Source organism: Castor canadensis, chromosome 9 (assembly GCF_047511655.1).
Source record: "Castor canadensis chromosome 9, mCasCan1.hap1v2, whole genome shotgun sequence".
NCBI classification, from domain to species: domain Eukaryota; kingdom Metazoa; phylum Chordata; class Mammalia; order Rodentia; family Castoridae; genus Castor; species Castor canadensis.
Genome location: NC_133394.1, coordinates 96,183,897 through 96,209,922, shown reverse-complemented (window position 1 = coordinate 96,209,922; position 26,026 = coordinate 96,183,897). Strand labels below are relative to the sequence as shown.

The window sequence follows — 26,026 nt, the reverse complement described above, 5'->3', positions numbered from 1 at the left end:
CTACACAGAACTTTTTCAAAAGAAATTCAAGTAGCCAAAACACACATGAAAAAATGCTCACCATCACTAGCCATAAGGAAATGCAAATCAAAACTACACTAAGATTCCACCTCATCCCTGTTAGAATAGCCATCATCAAAAACACCACCAACAGGTGTTGGCAAGGATGTGGGGGAAAAGGAGCCCTCTTTCACTGCTGATGGGAATGCAAGCTAGTGCAATCATGATGGAAAACAATATGGAGGCTTCCTAAAAAATTAAACATATATCTGCCATATGATCCAGCAATCCTACTCCTAGGGATATACCCAAAGGAATATGACTCAGGTTACTCTAGAGGCAACTGCACACCCATGTTCATTGCAGTGCTATTCACAATAGCCAAGTTATGGAAACAACCAAGATGCTGCACTACTGACGAATGGATTAAGAAAATGTGGTTGATAAAAGCGAGAGCACACAAGGGAGGGGTGAGGATAGGTAAGACACCTAAAAAACTAGCTAGCATTTGTTGCCCTTAACGCAGAGAAACTAAAGCAGATAAAAAAAAAAAAAAAAAAAGAAAATGTGGTATTCATACACAATGGAATTTCACTCAGCCATGAAAAAGAATGAAATCTTATCATTTGTAAGTAAATGGATGGAACTGGAGAACATCACCCTGTGCAAGGTTAGTCAGGCTCAGAAGACCAAAAGTCATGTTTTCCCTCACATGCAAACTTTAGATCTAGGGCAAAGGCAGTAATGTTGTTAGACTTGGGTAACACATTAAGTGGAGGGCACATACAGGAGATATGGGGATAGATAGGAAACCCAAAACTTGAAAGTGTTTGATGTCCCCACTGCAGAGCTGCTAATATAGTAACCTTAAAGTGACAGAAATCAATATGGGAAAGTGACCAGGAAGTAGTGAAGAGGTCTGGTAGAGAGGAATCAATTCGGGTTGTAATCCACTTGTTCATGGAAGCAATGCTAGGAATCTCTCTGTATAGGTATCCTTATCTCAACTAACAAAAACACTTTGTCTTTCTTATTGTTCCTTATGTCTTCTCTTCAACAAAATTGGAGAAAAAGGCAGAACAAGTTCTGCCTGGAAGCAAGGGGGGTTGTGGGGGAGAGGAAGGAGATGGTGGGCAGGTGGGAGAAATGACCCAAACAATGTATGCACATATGAACAAATGAATAAATTAAAAAATAAGTGCAAAGACAGGAAAATACATTACTAAAAAAAAAAGTGAAGGAAAATATTTGCAACTTGTCTTGCTGACAAAGTACTGTCATCTAGAGTAGATAAACTCAAAAACTCCACAAGAAGTTGAAAACATTCAGTTAGAAAATGGAAAAGTTATGAGTAGATATTGTAGATATCTAGAGGATATACAAGTGAAAAATAAGCACATGAAAGGTCACTTAACGTTGGAGAAATCCAAATTAAAAGGAGAGTGGAGGGGTGGTGATCTAACCTTTGTACAATATAAGCCCACTTGGAATTGTCACAATGAATCCCCCCATATAATTAATATATCCTAATGAAAAAAAAAAGACAGTGGGCTATCACCCCACAGTCTCAGAAGAGTTAAAAGAGAGTGACAACATCAAATGCTGATAAGAACTCCTCCAACTACTGAAAAAATTGGAACACTCATATAACGTCTGGAATGTGAAATATTACAGATTCTCTGGAAAACATTTTGGCAATTGCTTTAAAGTTAAAGAAGCAAATACTACACAACCCAGAAAGTTTACTGTCATATTTATCCCAGATAAATGAAGACTTAATGTTGTTCAAAAACCAGTGCATGAATGTTCACAACATCCATATATTAGAGAAAACCTGATGTCCTTCAACAGATAAATAGTTAAAATGTACTACATACATCATTCCATGGATTTCAGCCACAAAAAGGAACTACTGGTGGACATAACAACCTCAATGAATCTCCAGACAGTTATGCTGCATGAAAAAAGTCAATCCTAAAGGTTATGTACTATATTGTTCCCCTTATATAATTTTCTTAAAATGGGAAAATAACAGAAATTAAGAACGTGTTAATAGTTTCCATGCATTAAGGAAGGAGGTAAGATGAAAGGAAAGTGGGCATAAGTATAAAAAGGCTACATGAGAGACCCTTTCAGTAATGGAACTGGTTGTATCTTAACCACATCAACATCAATACTCTGGTTGTAATACTGTTCTATAGTTTTATAAGATGTTACCATTGAAGGAAACTTGGCACAGAAGACATGAAAACTCTCTGCATTCCTTTGTTGTTTCTTTGTTTGGTAGTACTGAGGTTTGAACTCAGCACCTTGTGCAGCTAAGTAAAGCTCTACTACTTGAACCATACCCCAGTCCTTTTTGCTTTAATTTTCAGATAGGATCTCACTGTCTTTTCCCAGGCTGGCCTCAGACCATTATCTTCCTACCTCTTCCTCCTCTGCAGTTGGGATTACAGATATATAACACCAAACTCATTTTGTTTATTGAGATGGGGTCTCACTAATTTTGTGCCTAAACTAGCCTCAATTTGCCATTCTCCCAATCATCATTTGTGGCATAGCTGGGAAAATAGGCATGTTCCACAACTGCTTTATTTCCTATAACTGCACATAGAATCTACAATTATCTCAAAGCAAAAAGATTAATTCTTTAATGCAGATTGTAATTTAGTAGCAGTGTCCAAGACTGTATTTAGTCTCCAGGTACTTCAGATGGTCTCCTCTGGTGCCTACTTTGAGTCATAAAACCTGGAAACCCAATAATGCAATTCTTCCTACCAACAGACTAAACCAAAACCCACATGGTCATCGCAACAGATTGTAGGAAATGCATTTAACAAAATTCAACCTTCATAAAAAAGAAAACCTAGCTGGGCACCAGTGACTCATCCCTATAATCCTAGCTACTCAGGAGGCAGAGACCAGGAGGATCACATTTTGAAGCCAGCCCTGGCAAATCTGAAAAAAAAAAAAAAATCACAAAAAATGACTGGTATATTGGCTCAAGGTATAGGCCCTGAGTTCAAACCCCAGTACCATGAAAAAGAAAAAGAAATAGAGAAAACCTCTCAGCAAACTAAAAACTGAAAGCAACTTCCCCAACCTGCAAGAAGGAACTGATAAATAAATTACAGCTAACAATACTGATGGTGAAACTACTGAGTGCATTTTCTCTAAGATGAGGAACAAGACAGGGATTCCCATTCTCCTCTTGTCTTCATCAGGGGTCCTAGTTCACTGCAAGGAACTAAGAAAAATAAAGGCACCCATATTGGAAAGGAAGGAATAAAATTCGCTTTATCCCTAGACAACCTGATAGTTTGTGCAGAATCCCAAGAGATAAATTTTTAAAAACCCACCCAAAACTATAGATACCAAAAAGCCATATGTGAATACTACATGTGAAATTGGTGAATTTCATGTGTCTAAGCTATACCTTAGCAAATGTTCATTTTTTTTTTAATTCTATACCTAAACTACATTATTTTAGTCTTGGTTAAAGCAGTATCCATGATTAATTACATAATAATGGTTTAGCTGCATTTCTGTTCATGGTAAGCCCTTCAATCCCTTTTTTAAGGAAGAGGGTGATACAAGGACTTCGCACTTGCTAGGTAGGTGCTCCACTTGAGCCACCCCTCCAGCTTTCCATACCTTTTATTTCTCTTCTTCCAAAAGAACGGCAGCTCCTCTACTATGATATCCAGGAAGTGCGCTCTTCATTTATTCCCAAGGCAAATAGATTACATGCTTGGTTTACCCTGGTACCAGGTAGAGAGCAAATCTATTGCTAACAGTAGTTCTTAGGAAGGTGAACATTTTCTATAACATTATAACTCTATTATAACGTTACCTGTTATAATATTTGCTACATTTATTCTAAAGTAACCCTGGCTTCTCCTACCCATCCCACCTAACCTGTTGCAGCCCTATTCTCTTTTCCTAAACACATTAGAATATGTAAAAAGGAGAGGGTGATAAAGGAGAATGGTGGAGGTAGATATATTATAAGAACTTTTGTAAATGTCACAATGTACCCCCAGTACAACAATAATATAATTTAAAACAATGTGTAAAAGAGGAAAGCAAAAGAATTGCAATGAATAAAAACCTATCAGTAAATGACAGTGCATAGTACGTGTTAGGGTACCGTCCTAGTTTCCCTCATGTGTGAAATCCTTCCAGGGATATCCTGCAATCTACTTGCCCCCCTTTTCCCCTCATACTAAAATATATGTTAATATAGCTCATAAAACAAACAACTACTTTTACCTTTCCAATCTTTGAAAGACTGATCCTGTCTGTTTTACCAGAATATTCCCTGGGTAGAGCAGACTTAAAGCAAGAGAACAAAAGACCAAAAGACAGATGAGGGTGCCTGAATCTCATTAAGGGACAGATGGAGTTACAGTTGACTCACTGAATTCGCTCTGCATTCCCACACCAGACCAGAGATGAAGCCAGGAAAACTCAAGTCCCTTGAATTTCTTCACTCACCTTAGCAAAAATGGAGTGGATTTCCCAGTTCACCCATAACAAATCTGCAGTGCCTACATCTTTCACTTGGGAAAAACTAGGAACTCCCCCTGAGTGGTAAAGACAGGCAGTCTGGCAGGAAATGTGCAGAGTGGTGATAAGGGTCATTGCTGTTCTGATTACAGCCTGCCTTACAAGGGAGTATCCACAAGACACTCAGCAATGAGCCAAATGTCAAACATGGCAATAGGCCACACTCAGAAACAGATTCCTAAAAGTATAAGGCCCTCAAAATTATCTTCAGCTTGAGAATGCTGGAATACATACATATTCTATTCTCTCTCAGTCATTTATCCTTTTTCTTTTTTTACTATTTCCCACATTACAAAAATCAAAGAACTGAGATCTGCATGGGGTTGGTGTCCTCAAAGCTCCTTGCAAATGCTGTGTGAAGTGTAAGTTACATGAAATGGGTTAAGAAAAGAAATACAGCCTGTTACACTTTTGATTATTTCTGCAGCCACCAGGTTTTCATTAAGTCTTGGGCATGTGGGTTAGTGATTATTTTCATGACAACAAACACTGAAACAAGGGAATAAGATCTGTAGTTTAAGGAAATGTAATATTCTGAAATTTTATCCACATATTCCATTATACCAGTTTTACATATTTTGTTTCCAATTTAAGAGGTTTCTTGAAACTTCTACAAAAATGTCAGTCTTAGTGATTCATTCACAAAGGGCTTAAGTTAAAACTTTTATATTTTAGACTGGAGTAAAACTGTCAAGTAGTGACTTCAGATATGATATAAATTTTTAGAGCTTTGAGCAGATCATGGAAAGTAGATATATATATATATCAAACTTTTCTCTATTCTAATATCTCGATATTAGTAAGTATGCCTGTATCATCTTAGCCTTAATGATTTGTATTCTGGCTTAACAGGTTACTAATCTTTTTTTAAGATCATTAGAAAATTATTTTCACAATAAAATCATTCAAGAAATATATTCTGGGCTCAGTAGTACAAGCAGTTGTTGAGAATGTACAAGGCCCTTGGTTCAATCCCCACCACAGCAAAGTAGATAAATAGATAGATAGATGATAGATAGATAGATAGATAGATAGATAGATAGATAGATAGATAGAGATATACAGATATATAGATACAGATAAAGATTTATAGATTTGTACTTCTTTCTAACTTTTTTTTTTTTTTTGGTGATGGTATTGGGGTTAAAACTCAGGGCCTCACAATCGCCTAGCAAGCACTTTACCACTTGATTCATACTCCTAACCATGTTTTGCTTTAGTTATTTTTTGGATTTGGTCTCACATTTTTGGTCAATGTCAGCCTTGGACCAAGATCCTCCTACCTATGCTTCCTGCACAGTTGGACCACATGTGCACCATGCTGTCTCCAGCTTATTTGTTGAGATGGGTGGTGTCTCCCAAATTTTTTGTCCAGGATGGCCTCAAACTTCTCAATTTCTTTTATTTCTTGAGATACACTTGCTAGTCCTAGCTATATTTATGCTTTTTAATACCTTCTGAATTTATAACAGACATAACAACTACTGGTTGACCTGAATGTTTGTGTGCTCCCCAAATTCTTATGTTGAAACCTAATCCCCAAGGTAATAGCATTAACAAGTGAAGCCTGTGGGAAATCATATTGCAAAGACCCCACTCTAGGGAGTGAGATTAGTGCCCTCATAAAAGAGGCTTGAGGAAGCCTGTTTGCCCATTCTGCCATGTAAGGATACAACAAGAAAGTGCAATCTTTGAAGCAGAGAGTGAGCCTCAACAGACACAGATGCTGAATCTGCTGGCCCCTTGATCTGGGATTTCCCAGTATCCAGAACAAGAAGCAGCAAATTTCTGTTCCTTATAAATTACTTAGTCCAAGGTATTTTATTTCAGCAACTGGAAGAAATTAAGATGTCAACTTAGTATGTAACTTCATGCAAGCACTAAATGTTAGTAGAATTACATATGCTATCTTAGTTAAGCCAGATCAAAAAATTTCTATATCAAATGTTATTCCTATTTTATAAATGTCAAAACTATGCCATACAGATATTAAACCTGCCCAATTTCATAAAGTTTCTAGATGGCACAACAAGGTTTTATGCAGTTCTAATTTATTGGAAACCCCAAAATCTATTTTCATCATTGTGGTAAATATTAAGATCACCCTTGTTAAACTACTACACTTGAATTTTCATGTACTTGTATTTCTGCTTAGTCCAACACTGAAAGGCCTGTCTGGCTCCCATCTAAAAATAAAAATCTTTGAATCACAGATTCTATATCTGTTTCGCAAAGACAACTAACAATCTAACACATAATCAGGTATTGAAGCAAAAGCCACCAGTACTGATAATTCTGGGTACCAGATGCACTGTATTTGTGGGGGGAGAGGAAGGAGGGGGGTACCTCAAGAGAACCAGAGGACAGAAAATTCAAAATTTCAGTTGAATAAAACATGGGAGAAAAAAAAATTTCTCTTCAAAGACAGACTGTGTTACAAGATAGAAGAGTTTAAGAACAAAAAGTGTCAAATACTAAGTTGATGGCAAGAATCCAGGCATCCAAGGAGCAAGCACTGCTTAGAACAGCTGGTGTGCCCACTTGGAAGGACAATGCACCCCACTGTGATGCTTTACTCCTTAGTCCCCCTTGGGAGTCATTATCTTCAAACAGGGGGAAAGGCAAATAGAGCCATGCAAAGAATAACTGCTTAATAACCTATCAATTGTTGATTAGATTTAAAAAAAAGCTGTGCCAATCCTTATCTGAATTTAAGAATTTATTGTAAAGCTGGGTGCTGGTGACTCATGTCTGTAATCCTACCTACTCAGGAGGCACAGATCAGGAGGATTGCAGTTCGAAGCCAGTCTGGGCAAATAGTTCCATGAGATCCTATCTCGAAAGAACCCTTCACAAAAAACGGGCTGGTGGAGTGGCTCAAGGTGTAGACCCTCAATGCAAGCCTCAGTATTGCCACAAAAAAAAAAAACTTGTTTTAAGGAAGAGTACTTCTATACTCACTACTTTTATTTTTAGAAGACAAGAAGAAAAGATGAGAGGCTGAAGTTTTCCCAAAGCCATAAGAAGAGAAACAGAAAGTCTACCCTATGCCAGATACTGTTATAGAGGATTTATGCTCTTCATAAAAGATATGTTGACTCTTAGTTCATTATATTTGTTTCACAGGCAACAGGGCTTATTGTGAATGTGTACATTAATAAAATCATATTGGCTAGATGTTTAGAAAACAGACAGGTAGAAGACAATAGTGGGGGAAAGATTAACACAGATTTTCTTCTCCCTTAAGATTGGGATTAAGGATGGCTATGCTAAAAGAGTTATTCAATTTTTGCAGCAAGTAATCTTACCCCAACAAGAATCAATGAACTTCTTAAGAGGTAGCATGAAGCCAAGAGCTCACTAGACAAAAGTAAAGAAGAGCCATAGACCAAGCAGCAAAACAAAATTTTAATAGCTACTGCTAAGCAAGACAGATACTTCATCTGTCTGTCTCCCACCCAACACACCCAGGCAATCAGTTACATCACTTGAGGTTTCAGATGTACTATGAGTGCACAGTCTTATACTGGGCTGTGACAAAAATTCTTTGCATTCACTTATTTACAATACTTTCTGCTATATTTCAGTTTTGTACTATTCTCTTTACATATACGCCCAAGCATATGAGTTGAAAGTCAGGTTCTATAGGCTGACAAGTACAGGATGGGATGAATTATATATTTATTTATAATGAATTAGTTAATCAATAGCAAGAAAGTAGATATGATAAAATATAACATTTTGTCTGTTCTGTTAAGCATTTAATAATCTAAACTAACACTATAATCCATAAGAATTCTGATGAGCTTATAAACTGATTTGGAGGAAAAAGAAAGCAAACTTTTTGACACTTTCTTATCTATTTTCTTTACTATGTTCAAAATAAAGAAAAAACATAAGATTTGCCCAAATTTTATGCACTCATATGAGTTCATAAACTCCTATGCATATTATCAGAGCCAGAAAAGTACATAATCAGATTTTTTTAACTTGCAATTTTCTTTAGAGTAATATAAGCCTTGGTTCTGTTAAATATGGGAGTACAAAGGCCTTTAGTCACTAAGTTTTATGGTTTTTCTTTAATATCACCACATTTGATACATTTAATACACAGCTGTCTTTTCATGGTTGGTAATACATATCCCTAGGATAAGTGAAAGTGCTCAGAACAGGGACTCCCCTGTAGAGAGTAGACTATATTTCAGACTACATTCCCATTTTATTTTATAGGTTCCCAGATTACAATGACTTATTTCTACATGGTACAATCTCATTTTATATCAAGGTTACTACTAGTATAGAATTTCCTTTTCTTCTGAAAAGATCTCACTAAGTCGCTCAGGCTGATTGAACTCACCATCCTCCTGCCATGGACACTGGAGTAGATAGCGACAACAGGTATGTGCCACCAAGTATGGCTCTAGAATTTACTTTCCTGGGAGATTCCAAGATGGCATGTAGAGGGAGGAAGCAGAAAGAGTGCCTCCTATAATGAAATCTTGGAGAGACGCTGGAGACACAACTAGCAGGCAAAACCACCGAGAAGAGGCAAAACTTTGACCCCTCCACACCTCCAGCCGGCACAGAGAATCTCCACTTCACGTTAAACAGAGAAACCAGGAGGGCCTCTGAGCCACCAGTCGCCTGTGCCCAAACAGCTTAGGAAGACATGGACAAGGTGAGCTTAGCAGTACGCAGTACTCCCACAGACAACCCTGGGCCAGATCAGCATAGCACCCTGGACAGACTGACCCCCACCTGGGGAAAAAAGAGAAACTAAGTAATAAGCAATAAGAACAATAAAGACAAGTGGGAAAGAGGGTGGGGTGCACTGAGAGCTGAAGAGGTGGTGAAGGGAATCCTTCCCGGCACTGTAAATAAACAAGCCAGGCCTGGCAGAGAGGCTCCAGCAGGAGCAGGGGGTGTGCCAGCAACCAGGAGAGGGAAAGCTTGTGAGAGTGGTGGAGGGAGGAAAACTCCACAGGAGAGGGAGGAAGACCCACCTCCCATGTGAGCTGTAAGCAAACATGGCGGCCGGCAGGAGCAGCAGCACCGCCCAGTAATCAGGAGCGGAAAAACTTCCAAAAGTGGCAGTGGGAGGAAAACTCCACAGGAGAGCGGGGAAGACCCACTTTCCACGTGAGCTGTAAACAAACACGCAGGCCTGAGAAAATTGGTGCAGTGTCACCTCCCGCAGTGTGCTTGGAAAGGGGAAAGCCTGTAGCAGAGGCTTACGCACAGGAGAACTCTGAGTAAACAAAGCCTGCGGGGCCAGGTGAGTGTTAAGCTCACCCCTGAGATTTGCATAAATAAAGCCTCCAGCAACAGCAGGCTGACAGCAGCAGGCAGGCAAGCCACAGCCACAGATAGCCATTCACAGAACTGTCTCCAGACTCTTTTTTTTTCTTTCTCTCTCCCTACCTTTGATGAGAAAACAACTGAACTATATCTGCATGCTGAAAAACTTACTGAAACTGTATTGCATTTGAACTTGGGACACATTGTGGGGTTTTTGTGTGTGTGTGTGTGCAGTTTTGTTCTACTATATGCATCCCCTTTGATGACAGAACTACAGAACAACATCTGAGGCACCATCTCCAGGACTGGAGACTGAGACGGACACCAAAATTATTAAGACTGAAACTTCATTGCATTTGAACTTGGAGGTTTTTTTTTTTTTATTTTCTATTTTTCATTTTGTTTTATTTTATTTTTATATATAAACATATAAAGCAAAAAATTAGTACAGGAACAAGAGAGAAATGAAAAAAACAGATACTCAGATCCAGATTCCAACAAAATGAAGATAAACTATGTCAAAGAACCCAATGAAGCCCACAAAAATAATTTAAAAGAAGACATACTACAGGTACTCAATGAGAATTTTATAGAGATGATATTGGATAGGGTCAACCAAAATGTACAGGAGACACTCAACAAATTCCAAGACAACAAAAATAGAGAATTTGAAAAAGCAAAAGAAGAAATAAAGGAAACCATAGAAGGACTGTATAAACACCAAAGTGAAACAGAGAATAGGATTAATAAACAGATAAATGAACTCAGGACAAAAATAGACAACATTAAAGACGAAACCACCCGGGATATGGAAAATCTCAGAAAAAAGAATGAAACAGAATTGCAAAACAAAACAGAAGGCCAATCCAGCAGAATAGAACAAACAGAAGACAGAATCTCAGAACTTGAAGATGAAATGGTAATTAAAGGAAAAACTGAAGAACTATTAATTAAACAACTCAAGACCTATGAAAAGAAAATGCAAGAACTCACTGACTCCATCAAAAGAACAAACTTGAGAATCCTAGGCATCGAAGAAGGAGAAGAGGTGCAAGCAAAGGGAATGCGTAATATATTCAACAAAATAATAACAGAAAATTACCCAAATCTAGAGAAAGATATTCCCATACAGATGCAAGAGGCCTCCAGGACACCAAACAGACCAGATCAAAATAGAACTACCCCACGACATATCATCATTAAAACAACAAGTTCAGAAGCTAAGGAAAGAATATTGAAGGCTGTAAGAGAGAAAAAACAAGTAACATACAAAGGTAAACCCATCAAAATCACAGCAGACTTCTTAACAGAAACATTAAAAGCAAGAAGAGTGTGGAGTGAGATCTTCCGGGCATAAATGAAAATAATTTCAACCCCAGGATACTCTACCCAGCAAAACTATCATTCAAAATAGAAGAGCAATAAAAGTCTTCCATGATAAGCAGAAACTAAAACAATATGTGACCACAAAGCCACCACTACAAAAGATTCTTCAAGGGATTCTGCACAAAGAAAGTGAAACCCAACTTAACTATGAAAAGACAGGCAGCAACAAACCACAGGGAAAGAAAAAGCTAGAAAGTAAGGAGTAACCTCAACTTAGGTACACACAATCAAACCTTCAAGCAACTAAGACAACTAAATGACAGGAGTCACCACATACCTATCAATATTAACGCTTAATGTTAATGGACTTAATTCACCCATCAAAAGGCACTGTTTGACAAAATGGATTAAAAAGGAAGATCCAACAATTTGTTGCTTACAGGAGATCCAGCTCACCAACAGAAATAAGCATAGGCTTAGGATAAAAGGTTGGAAGAAGATTTACCAAGCCAATGGCCCCCGAAAACAGATAGGAGTAGCAATACTTATCTCTAACAAAGTAGACTTCAAACCTACATTGACCAAACGAGATAAAGAAGGACATTCCATACTAATAAAAGGGGAAAAACACCAAAAGGAAATAATAATCATCAATCTGTACGCACCCAATGTCAACGCACCCAATTTCATCAAACATACCCTGAAAGACCTAAAAGCATATATTAACTCCAACACAGTGGTTGTGGGAGACTTTAACACCCCATTATCAACAGATAGATCATCCAAACAAAAAATCAATAAAGAAATCCAAGATCTAAAATATACAATAGATCAAATAGACCTACTTGATGTCTACAGAACATTTCATCCAGCTTCTACTCAATATACATTCTTCTCAGCAGCCCATGGAACCTTCTCCAAAATAGATCATATCCTAGGGCACAAAGCAAGCCTCAGCAAATATAAGAAAATAGAAATTATGCCGTGCATACTATCTGATCACAATGCAATAAAACTAGAACTCAACAAAAATAAAGAAAAAAAACAAGCAAACAGCTGGAAACTAAATAACTCATTACTTAATGAACAATGGATCATCAATGAAATAAAAGAGGAAATTAAAAAGTTCCTGGAAGTCAATGAAAATGAAAACACAACCTACCGGAACCTATGGGACACAGCAAAGGCAGTCCTAAGAGGAAAGTTTATAGCCATGAGTACATATGTTAAAAAGACTGAAAGATCCCAAATCAATGACCTAATGATATATCTCAAACTCCTAGAAAAACAAGAACAAGAAATCCCAAAACAAATAGGAGAGAAAAAATAAAAATGAGACCTCAAATCAACGAAATAGAAACCAAAAAAACCATACAAAGAATTAATGAAACAAAAAGTTGGTTCTATGAAAAAATAAACAAGATTGATAGACTCCTGGCAAACCTGACTAAAATGAGGAGAGAAAAAACTCAAATTAGTAGAATCAGGAATGCAAAAGGGGAGATAACAACAAACACCATGGAAGACCAAGAAATCATCAGAGACTACTTTGAGAAGCTATATTCAAATAAATTTGAAAATCTTAAAGAAATGGACAGGTATCTAGATACATATGATCATCCAAATCTGAACCAAGAGGATATTAATCACCTGAATAGATCTATAACACAAAATGAAATTTAAGTAGCAATCAAGAGTTTCCCCAAAAAAGAAAAGTCCAGGACCTGATGGATTCTCTGCTGAATTCTATCAGACCTTTAAAGAAGCACTGATACCAACCCTCCTTAAACTGTTCCACGAAATAGAAAGGGAAGGAAAACTGCCTAACACATTTTATGAAGCCAGTATTACACTTATCCCAAAACCAGGCAAAGACTCCTCCATAAAGGAGAACTACAAGCCAATCTCCTTAATGAACATTGATGCAAAAATCCTCAACAAAATAATGGCAAATCGAATTCAGCAACACATCAAAAAGATTATTCACCACGACCAGGTAGGCTTCATCCCAGGGATGCAGGGGTGGTTCAACATACGAAAATCAATAAACGTAATAAACCACATTAACAGAAGCAAAGACAAAAACCACTTGATCATCTCAATAGACACAGAAAAAGCCTTTGATAAGATCCAACACCATTTCATGATAAAAGCTCTAAGAAAACTAGGAATAGAAGGAAAGTACCTCAACATTATAAAAGCTATATATGACAAACCTACAGCCAGCATTATACTTAACAGAGAAAAACTGAAACCATTCCCTCTAAAATCAGGAACCAGACAAGGATGCCCACTATCGCCACTCCTATTCAACATAGTACTGGAATTCCTAGCCAGAGCAACTAGGCAAGAAGAAGGAATAAAAGGAATACAAATAGGTAAAGAAACTGTCAAAATAGCCCTATTTGCAGATGACATGATCCTATACCTTAAAAACCCAAAAAACTCTACTCAGAAGCTTCTAGACATCATCAATAGCTATAGCAAGGTAGCAGGATATAAAATCAACATAGAAAAATCATTAGCATTTCTATACACTAACAATGAGCAAACTGAAAAAGAATGTATGAAAATAATTCCATTTATAATAGCCTCAAAAAAAGAATCAAATACCTAGGTGTAAACCTAACAAAAGATGTGAATGACCTCTACAAGGCAAACTATATACTTCTGAAGAAAGAGATTGAGGAAGACTATAGAAAGTGGAGAGATCTCCCATGCTCATGGATTGGTAGAATCAACATAGTAAAAATGTCAAAACTCCCAAAAGTTATCTACATGTTTAATGCAATTCCCATCAAAATTCCAATGACATTCATTAAAGAGATCGAAAAATCTACTGTGAAATTTATATGGAAACACAAGAGGCCATGAATAGCCAAGGCAATACTCAGTCAAAAGAACAATGCTGGAGGCATCACGATACCTGATTTCAAACTATATTACAAAGCAATAATGATAAAAACAGCATGGTACTGGCACAAAAACAGACATGAAGACCAGTGAAACAGAATAGAGGACCCAGACATGAAGCCACACAACTATAACCAACTTGTCTTTGACAAAGGAGCTAAAAATATATGATGGAGAAATAGCAGCCTCTTCAACAAAAACTGCTGGGAAAACTGGTTAGCAGTCTGCAAAAAACTGAAACTAGATCCATGTATATCACTCTATACCAAGATTAACTCAAAATGGATCAAGGATCTTAATATCAGACCACAAACTCTAAAGTTGATGCAGGAAAGTGTAGGAAATACTCTGGAGTTAGTAGGTATAGGTAAGAACTTTCTCAACAAAACCCCAGTAGCACAGCAACTAAGAGCTAGCATAGATAAATGGGACCTCATAAAACTAAAAAGCTTCTGTTCATCAAAAGAAATGGTCTCTAAACTAAAAAGAACACCCACAGAGTGGGAGAAAATATTTGCCAGCTACACATCAGACAAAGGACTGATAACCAGAATATATAGGGAACTTAAATAACTAAATTCTCCCAAAACTAATGAACCAATAAAGAAATGGGCAAGTGAACTAAACAGAACTTACTCAAGAGAAGAAGTACAAATGGCCAAAAGACACATGAAAAAATGCTCACCATCTCTAGCCATAAAGGAAATGCAAATCAAAACCACACTAAGATTCCACCTCATCCCTGTTAGAATAGCCATCATTAGAAACACCACCCATAACAAGTGTTGGCGAGGATGTGGGGAAAAAGGAACCCTCTTACACTGTTAGTGGGAATGTAAGCTAGTACAACCACTCTGGAAAAAAATTTGGAGGCTTCTTAAAAATCTAAACATATATCTGCCATATGATCCAGCAATCCCACTCCTGTGGATATACCCAAAGGAATGTGACACAGGTTACTCCAGAGGCACTTGCACACTCATATTTATTGCAGAACTATTCACAATAGCCAAGTTATGGAAATAGCCAAGATGCCCCACTACTGACGAATGGATTAAGAAAATGTGCTATTTGTACAAAGTGGAATTATACTCAGTAATGAAGAGGAATGAAATCTTATCATTCTCAAGTAAATGGATGGAACTGGAGAACATCATTCTGAGTGAGGTTAGCCTGGCTCAGAAGACCAATAATTGTATGTTCTCCCTCATATGCAGACTTTAGATCAAGGGCAAATACAGCAAGGTGACTGGACTTTGGTCTTATGATAAGGTGAGAGCACACAAGGGACGTATGAGGATAGGTAAGAAACCCAAAAAACGTGATAGTATTTGACATCCTCAGTGCAAAGGAACTAATGCAGAAACTTTAAAGCAATAGAGGCCAATAGGAAAAGGGGATCAGGAACTAGAGAAAAGGTCAGTTCAATAAGAATCAACTTAGAATGTAACACATTTGTACATGAAAGCAATGCTAGGAATCTCTTTATAGCTATTCTTATCTCAGCTAGCAAAAATGCTCTGCCTTTCTTATTATTGTTCATACTCTTTCTTCAACAAAATTAGAGAAAAGGGCAGAACAGTTCCTGCCTGGAAGTGAGGGGGTGGGGGGGGAGGGGGAGGGGATAGGCAGGAAAGGGAAGGAGTGGGGCAGGGAGAAAGGAGAGAGAAATGACCCAAACATTGTATGCACATATGAATAAATGAAAAAAAAAAGATGGATGCATAATACAAACCTACTAAAGAGCAAGGACTTTGCATGGAGGTGAAACATTTTTTCAATATGCTGGCACCTACTATGTGTACACAAATTGTGCTAATTACTAGTGATCAAAGATAACTATAATGGAAATAATTTTTCATTTCTTCACATTTCATTTCTTCTTTAAAAAGTTTATAAAGAAAAATTGATCAGACTTTTCCCAAAAGCCAGTTGGATCTCCTGCAAACATGACCTAAGAAAGGAATGTGTTTAATCTGATACAGGAAAATTCCTGCCTTTGAGCATAAGAAATCAGGTGCTGTTATTTTGGGTTTTAGTTGCTGACAGCAAAATTGTTCATTCAAGTTTTCACTCTAGAGATGTTTTACCAGTGAAAAATAACTCCATCTTGTGGATTGTCATGACCATGGCATCCAGATCTCGCCTTTCTTGTTTAATTTCATAGACAGGAATAGCACCAGTCTGATCTCTTCCAACCTTCACCATCCGTCAAATGCTTGCTTCCTGGTGGATATTAATCCTTACAAATATTGCTCTGCCAGGCACAAGTGCCAGCCACTCCCAGTATCTCCACAAATAACCTCCTCTACAGAGCTTCGGTGCTCTAACCCACCAAGCCTAGTACAGCACACTGTCAGAGGTCATGAGTGGTACTGGCCTTCCTCACTCTTAGTTCCACTGAAATGTCTATGAGGAAAAATATTAAATACAGTGAGGTTCTTTTAAGAGGCTAAGATATGGGATCTGGGGATATGGCCTGCACGCTACATGTGGATTTGTGTTCTTTCATACATGCTTCTCCTACTTAGTTTCTGACGATAATTATGATTCTATATTGTTAAATCAAAAATCACCAACTAACATTTAAGTGCACATCAATAAAAATTTTCTGTTTTGATCCCGTATCTTCAAAATGCAAAATCTCGATGGACTTCTTCTCTCCCTTTCACTTTGCAGAATCTAATACCCAATATTTCTTCCAGTTGCCATTCTAGTTCCCATTGGCAGCTGTCAGTGTTCAATATACAGCATACTCTGCTTGAATAAAGGGACATCATCAGCAGAAACCAACTGACTGAAGACTTCTTCCCTATAAAGTGTACAAATTCAAAATGAAAGGAAGACAAAGCTGTTAGGCACAGCTTTGAAAATGTATTTTATTCTATCACACAGGCCAGAGAAATTTCTGTTCTAGAAACTGATTTACAAGCACTACCATAAAATCCTGAATATATTTTTAGCCAAATTAAAAATGTAGGATAAACAAATCTTCAGCATATAATAGAATTAGGACCATATTTTCTAGTTTGATAGTTCACTGCTTTTATTCTATGGAAGGTATATACCAACATACTTTTTTTAGAGAACTTGTAAAACACTTTCCTATCATTTTCTTGCTTTCATGAAAATGCTATGACAGAAAAGACATCACAAAGAATCTTTTAATTAATATAATGTCAAGTATCAAAAAGACTTGATCAGGATACAGAAAAATTAGCCAGAAAAATACTGCAAAATATTAGCGGACTTCTTAAAGGAAAGTATGCTTTCATACTCTAAACATATCATAGTTTACACATATTCATAGGTTCTACAACTATACCACAGGAATATAAAATTTAACAAAGTCACCTGCAACAATTTCTCAACTTTTCTTGCTATAGGTTAGTGCTCATTAGGAAAATAATGTCCATTTGCATTAAAGATGACCAGCTAACTTTAACATTATCCAGATGTGTGCTCAAATAATTTGAGAAAATAAGAAACTAATGCATATTGCTGAATTCACACCCCAACATATGTCATTATTGGTGCTTCAAGGATTTTTCTCAGCTCAGTTAAAAGATAAAACCTGTTAGATTTGCTGTTCCTGCCTGAAACTTTCAAAAGCTCTGGTTATTTGCAAAATGAAATGCCACATGAAATTTGGCCCTTGGCTGTGTAGACTCTCTCTGTACTGCTTCCTCTAGCAGATGATTGTAACTATGTCAAAGCACAAATAAAACAATTACTATATAACCACTTATTTTCTATCAGACATGTAGCAAAATAGGGCCTTTGCCTTACAGAGTTAACAAATATATCTTGAAGCTGGTAATATTTCTAATTCTGCTCAAAAATAAACACTCTAATTTTTGTACTCCACCCTGGTCTCACAGCTCCCTGTAATATTTGAAGTGACTCTCAGTGCCTTTGGGATTGAAACTGGACTTCACAGCATCCTTTCCAGTATCAGCTCCACCGGGCTCAATTTAAAAAAGCGAGATGAGAGCTCAAACCATCCTATGTTGAGAGAAATTAAGTGACAAAAAAGCCTTTTACAAGCCAGGTGGAGTGGCTGACTATGACCGTGATTCCAATGCTTTGGAAACTGCAGCAGGAAGAACACGAGTTCAGGAGTTGGAGACCAGTTGAGGTAGTGAGACCCTAACTCAAAAAAAAAAAAAAAAAAGAACTACATCTACATGCACAAGAATACAATTTTCAAGCTAATGTACGATGCGACTACACTCTTGGTATACATACTATGCTACATTTATCGTAGAATACTAACCAATTCCCAACAAAAACAAGGAAAATAAAACATTTTAATTTATCCTGGAATACTGTCACACAAAGAAAAAGTTAACACAGCTAACACAGAAACCTTAAAGCTACAGAGTGAGAAGGGGATCAGTAACCAGAGTAAAGATCCAGTTAGACATGAATCAACATGGGTCATAACGTGTACACGAAAGCAATGCTAGGAATATTTCTGTATAGCTATCCTCAAGTCAACTAGCAAAAATACTTTTGTCTTCCTTATTAGGCTTGTCTCTTTTCTTCAACAAAACTAGTGATAAGGCAGAACAGGACCTGCCTGGAACAGAGGGGGTAAGGGGGAGAGGGAAGGGAGAGAGGGAAGGGGAGTGGGGGAAGAGGGGAGAAATGACCCAAACAATGCATGCACATGTGAATAAATGAATTAAAAAAAAGTTAACACATAAGAGAAGCATCTAGATCTAAAATGTAAATTACGAATGTAGGATTCACATTCTTTTAGCCTCTCCATAAAGTTATCTACTATTTTCAATAACAACAGAATTTTTGGTCATTTTAGCAGAAGGGTGGCTCTATAGTGAACAATCTGAATATTCAGTGTCCCCACAATTCAAGTCTAAAGTTTTGAACTAATTTTACATAATTCCTATATCTCTGATACTATTCATAGCTAATATAAAATCACCTAGAGAAAGTTGTTTTCCAGAGTGTGGTCGCAGAGTACCTGCATCATACCTATCTGAAATATAGCAGCACCTGGAAAATTTGATAAAACTAGACTCTTAAACCCCCACTGGACCTACCGCATTTAAATCTCTAAAAGGCAACCGAGGCATTTGTATTTTTAGCAAACACGATGGTGAGACTAATGCTGCTACAGTTTGGATATTAGGGGCCTATGTATTAATGGCTTGGTCCCCAAGGTGGCTATATTGGGAGGTGCAGTGGATCCTTGGGAGATGGGAGGTCCTTTAAGTCACTGGCGTGATCCTGGAGAGAACTGTAGGATGCCAGCCCATTCCTTCTATTTCTCTCTCTCTCCTCCCACCCTTTCCCACCACTCCCCGCACTTCCTGGCCTATGACATTATTCTGTTCCATACACTCCTGCCATGAACTGCCACCCTTGACAGAGGCCCACAGTAATGGGAATGTCCAATCTTGGACTGGAATCTTGAGAGACATGATCTAAATAAAACTTTTTTCAATATGTGATAATTGCCTCAGGTATTGTATTATAGTAATGTAGATTTGATTAATATATGTGCCAAATAAAGTTTGAGAACCAAAAATACAGAACAGAGAGGTCTGAGAATCAGTTCAGAAGGTATTTTCTATTTTTTCCTGTAATCTGTGAGCCACAATAAGAAATTTCTTCCCATTATTAAAGTATAATGAGAATCTATCTAAAACAGTACAGTTACAAGCATAAGTACAAACATTGGGTTTTTAACTGTACTATAGATTTTTTTAATTATAGTAAATCAAATTCCAGATCAGAAGCTAAATAGTACACCAGAAGAAAAAGTTTATTTCAGTGGATCAATCTCCTCCTACCAGTAGATAAGAGTATTCATACAGGTCAATATAAATCCACTCAAACAAAATGATGTGAGAACTTATTTCTTTGCCTAAAAGAACAAAATAAGCTGATTTTATCAACAAGCCCATGACGATTTTCCACATTAAGCTAACCTTAGCATCTGTCCTCTATTCCACTGTATAATGATGTATCTTTGGGAGCTCCCACATTTTATTTTTTTCCTTTGAGGGAAGAAAAGTAGCCTGTAGTATAATGCTCAAATTGTCAACACTGAGAGTAGTGAATGAAGAAAGTGGTAGAGATGATCCAAAAACAGTATATAAAATACATATGCATATGTGAGTGAGTGTAAATACAAATTTAGTTTCAGATTATACACTGCCTATTTTTTACTTTTTACAAAAGAACTACAAAGCACCATTGCTGTCTGTGGCAGGCCTCTTCTGTTCAACTGTCCAGCATAACTTTATTCCTTCTTGTGGTAACCACACCTCATGCCTCTTTTGCTAAGTCACACCTCCCCTACCCCAGGCTCTGTGGCTTTGGTGGAATATTGGTTATAGTGCTAGTAGCACTGTAAAGTGACTTAATCCAAGATTGATTCCAGCAGAATTTCATTCCTGGGAATTTGAATCTCAAGAAGGACTACATAGAATGGTGGAACCAAACCATTCCAAGCTTCCAGAAGATGTGTTCTCCTGGATTTGATTCTCTTAAATCTTTTCCTTCAATTTCTGTGAATTACTAATATACTTCCAGTATATTCACCTTTTTGTCATGTTAGCCAGATACTATTTTTCTTGCCAAAAACTAAAAATCCCCAACTAATAAAAACAAGATATAAGGGTAAAGAGGGGTGAATAAGATAAAAGTGTATCATACACATGTATGAAAATAGAATAATGAGTGGTTTTTAAAGGAAGGAAGGATATAAGATAGAGCAACAGAGGGGTGAGATTGATCGAAGTACATTATATGCATGCATGGAAATACCACAATGAAGCTGTGCAATTAATATAAACTAATAAGGAGCAAGATATGCTGGGAACACACCTTATTTTGGCCTGCTACTTGTAGGATACTATTTCTCAAGGTGCATTTGAACCAGTACAAAAAAACTACCACTGCTTCCATGGAACTCATTCAGATTGATGGAAAATCAAGAGCCACTTTGAAACAACCTACAAATCTACCAGAAACTCCCCTGGACTTTTTGTCTATTCTCTCTCCAAAGGTTTGACATCTCATTATTAATGCCCAATACAGAGTTAAATGTCTGTGCCTCTTTTAACTTCATGTTAAATATATTATTGCCCATATTCATACTGCTTTAATACACTTATTAAGTCATACCTGCCCATTGTATATCACGCATGTCACTTTTTGCTAAGCATATACAAAAATAATATGCGTAATAACTGGACTGTTATTATCATTCATCATGCATTATCACCCACAAATTACATGGAAGATTCAAAAAAGCATAGAAATACATGCACCTTATAAAATATTCGTAAGTCCCCCTACACAGACACATTTCCACTCATCCTCCAAATCACCTCACCTCTCCATAAATAACTACTGCTAAGAGTTTAGGTATTTATAATCTATTCTGTACTTCAGCAATGACTTACTGATAGTAATGGCTCTAAAAAGGCAGCCTCAGTAGGAGGATTAAAATGTGTTAAGGGTTAAAATCTCCTACCAATAATTCTTAGACTAAAAACCTGAGTTATTTTTACCTGATTTTTCTAAGATATTTTTCAAGGCAACTGTAGAAAACAGTGAGTATGCTCATATTTTGTAATGGGAAAATGAATCAAAAGAAATTCAATGAGTTCCTGATATTTGAGATAAAGAAGAATTATGAGAAAGTATTTTACATTTTAAAGGAAGAAATTTTTTGAAATATCATCTGACTGAGCCATGAAGAAGCATAACTTTGTGATATCAATACTTGAGCCACAATCATTTATAGCAGTTCTTTAGCCAATTCTACGAGAATTTCTTCTTAGGAAAACAATTTTGGCAAAACTTGAGCTAACAAAACATTCAGATAAAACGTACTGTATAATTTTTTTGCCAATTTAAACCTTATCATAAATTCTAAATGCTTTGGTTTCTGTCTACTTGGATTCCTGTTTTCTTTTCTCAGCTGCTTCCTTCAGTCTCTTCTTTTGGCTCCTCCTCTTCATACTCTCCAAAAATAGATATTCTCCACATGTACAGTGGCAGAGAAACATGGGAAATCTCAGTACCTTCCACCTAACTTAACTCTGCTCTTAAAGAATTATTACCTTGCACCCCCCAGAAAAGGATAATGAAATTCTTCAAGACTGTATTTCAGCTCTCTTCTCTGGACATCCACAACTCTACCCACTGTCCCAGCTTCCGTTACTTCCTTTGGATCTTTGTCTTCCAAATGCCTGCTCCTGGCCATGCACTTTCTCCAGAGTTCCCAACTCTCTTCTAAACATCTCCATCTGCACATTCTGCAGGCAGTTCACATCCATTGTGTCTTAGGGAGCATTTATTAAAAGTTTTTTCTTCTGGTTTCCGTATTTCCTGGTCATGTTAGCTCAAAACTTTCAGCTCATCTTTGATTCCCTATACACACTCACCTCTTTCCTCTCTAACCACATCAGTTACTAAATCTTAGGAATTAACTCAGTAATGTTATGCAACTTTTCCCTTTCACTATGTCCAACACTCCTTCTCTAGTTGTTGTGCTTCCTCTTTCAAGAGCCTCCAAACTCTTCCCCACCACTACCTTTCTACTTTATTCCCCACCATCTAACTTATCAAACTTCTTGAGTATAAGACCAACCTGGGCACTCTTGTTTTTCACCACACAAAGCTTCTTACATGTTCAACAATATAGCTAAGTTACAGTTTTCACTGTCCCTCTTTCTTGCTCATACTTGCCCCCACCACATCTATACTTTTATATTTTTCCCCATATGGACAGGCATTCCCTCTTTTCCATTTGGTATGTTTAAATATTAAATAAGGCTCTATCTTAAAGCCTTCTTTAGTCTCCAAGAATGGGAGTAATCATTTTTATTCAGTCCTCTATATGTCTTTCTCTTCTTCCTCCTCCTCTATTCTCTCTGTCTCCCTCTCAATATCACTCCCTCCCTATTATCCCCATCCCATTTTCACTGATATGACAGTAATTTCTATGACCCTATGTTGTTAGACCTTATCCATGTATGGGCACTGATGGAACCCATCAACTGTATTAGCTTAAATGTCATCAACTCTTGTACCTGATGACAGAGGATCCGTAGGACCATACGAATCACCAGCATTTCTAGGAGAGTTAGAGATATTTTTCTCACATATTTGGTTTCTCTCACTATAGTTTTGTTTAGGTGCCCTCTCATATTTCCATGAGGCTCAGACATGAATCTATTGAGAATTGGAGTGGTATAAAAACTAAAGAAAAAGCATTTTCATCAGCTCAGAATTGCTCTGTCCCTCAATGTAGAAGACTGAATTGAGCTTACAATAGCTAAACTTCTTACCTGAGATAACTTTTCTCTCAGGAGGGCCATCAGATTTTCGTCCAACTAGATGTCCCTGCATTTACCCAGCCAGTCTACACAATATGCCCATGTATCACACCTCCACCTAATCTCAAGCCAGTCACTTGATGGACACTAGCTTTTTGAGAGTAGAGTCCATGTTTAAATAATATATATCATTACCAAAACACTTCACATATTTTCTATGTACCAACAGTCCTTAAGAAATAAAATTTAAAATGGTCAGAATGAACAATTAACATTTAAACATTGATTCAAATATTTATACTCTATATGCCAGAAAATCCAGGCCTTAACGATTTAAGACTGGTTTTATATAGTGGTCCACCACTTTTCTCTACTTTTCAGGTAATCATGCTCTCTTGCAAATAGCAACTGATTTTTTTTTTAATCAGCTTCAAAAAGATATTGAAACAGTGAGAATTTGGCATCTAGCTCACAAAGCTGTTTTTATAACTAAATGACATAACTTATGCAAAGTATTTAGCATACTACATGGACTGTAATCAGCACTCAATGAATATTAGTTTATATTATTTTCATTTGAAAGCTAGATTGATTTGTAATTGTCCCACAGACATATTCTACAAATAATTTCCTCAAAAGTAATAATACCTTAAATTACACATAAAAGTACCCCCAATTCTGTATATTACCTAAGCTGACATTACATTTTTTTCAATAAACACTTCCATTTAAGTTGAATAGAATCATTTTATTATTTGCCTGCATTACTATAAAAAAGTTACCAGGAAAATCAAGTCATAGTAGCATCATGCAAATGAACTCTTACAATAAGCGAACATAATTATTTCAACAAGTTTCCAAGCTATTTAACTGTAGTACTGCTCAACCTACATCTCTGAAATAAGGTCAAAATACATAGATTTCTATTTGAGATAGCCTCCAAACTTCATACTGAAAACAAAGTTCTAAATGTCCCCTTGCTAAACAGGGAAGATCTCAAGAGTTTTGTGTCAGATTTCTACAGAACTGAAGCTTAAGTTAAATGGCAGGTAAAATTGCTGGAACTGACACAATAAAAGAAGATGGACCTCAAGGGAGGGACGTTTCACAATCAACTAGGAAACTGTACTTCCTTTCTCCTACACACAAATCCATAATTGGAAAAAAAGACTTAAAAACATTTCCTCCCACCATTGATCTTCTGAGTAGGTGTAGTGGAGCAAATTTCATCCTCAGTATTTATAATAGACCTTGATCTTTTCAACAGCTAGTCTAATTTACAAGGTTATTAAGTAAAACTTAATCCAATTAGTATCTCTCCAGTCCTGTTATCTTTCAGTTTCATGAAATGTCCTCTTTCCACAGAATAAATTAGGTAGCACTATTACATTGTGCTATTTATAATCCTGATGAGATGATAGAACAACCCTTGCTTGTTGAGAACATTTTCACGGAAAATGTTATCCAGTTACTGGAGAAACAGAAAGGAAACTGAAGTCACTAAAAAAATCTACCCTTTATATCAGGTACTGTGGTATATTAAAAAAATAAAAGTGATCCTCTCAAATTAGACCATTTTTATTACTAACTTCAGACTAAATGCAGGGTGATTATATTTATCATCAAATGGATCTTTTAAGTCTCCTACACACAGATTCTGTTCTATTCAATCACTACAATTTATGTAACAGCCTTCTTGGAAACTGATACAGAAATGAATCATAAGCAGCAAAAAAAGAACAATCTTCATTTCTGACATTAAAAATGTTTAAAGCATTTTTAAAAGCTTATAACCACTATACAAGTTAAAATGTTAACTTCAAACAATGTAAAAAATAGGAGAGGTGGGAAGAAATACTTAAAAGTTAAACCAATATCAAAGTGAACTATTTTCCTATAAAGTCACAAAAATGTAAAACTCCCAACTTAAAGCTACCAGATAAAAATATATTCTTGCTTTATTTTCATACAGGTCTTACCTATGAAAATGAATGGGAGAAAATAATGATGCCTGAATTTAATAAACTAACTTTAAACATTATACAACTATTGGCATTACCGAATAACCTTTCATATAGCAAAGAATTCATAACTTACTACCAAAACTTAAATAAAGAAAAAAAAAAACTAGGCAGTGTGTATACGCAATGTACATTTAACAATATATCACATGACAAGGGGAGAGCACATACGGGAGGTATGGGGATAGGTAGAAAACCCAAAACATGAAAGCATTTGATGTCCCCACTGCAGAGGAACTAATACAGAAACTTTAAAGTGACAGAGGTCAATATGAGAAGGGGATCAGGAACTAAAGAAAAGGTCAGGTAGAGATGAATCAACTTGGATTGTAACTCATTTGTACATGGAAGCAATGCTAGGAATCTCTCTGTTTAGCTACCCTTATCTCAACTAGCAAAAAGCTTTGTCTTTCTTATTATGCTTATGTTTTCTCTTCAACAAAATTGGAGAAGAGGGCAGAACAGGTTCTGCCTGGAAGTGAGGGAGAGAGGATGGGGGAGGGGGGAAGGAGGGAGAAAGAAACCACCCAAATAACATATGCACATGTGAATAAATGAATAATAATTTTTTTTTTAAAT

At 36.8% G+C, this 26,026-nt stretch overlaps 1 protein-coding gene across 6 annotated transcripts in view; it reads right to left on the bottom strand.

Moving 5' to 3' along the window:
- The window catches only part of Adamts3 (ADAM metallopeptidase with thrombospondin type 1 motif 3), a 244,478-nt gene that overhangs the window by 174,169 nt on the left and 44,283 nt on the right, over window positions 1-26,026 (bottom strand). The window contains exon 1 of one of the 6 annotated variants that reach the window (XM_074042033.1): window positions 4,498-4,830. The exons of the other annotated variants lie outside the window; for them this stretch is intronic. Within the exon in view, the coding sequence (XP_073898134.1) occupies window positions 4,498-4,644 (147 nt within the window). The 5' untranslated portion in view covers window positions 4,645-4,830. Of the gene's footprint in view, window positions 1-4,497; window positions 4,831-26,026 lie in introns of those variants that run through there. 6 annotated transcript variants of the gene reach the window in all.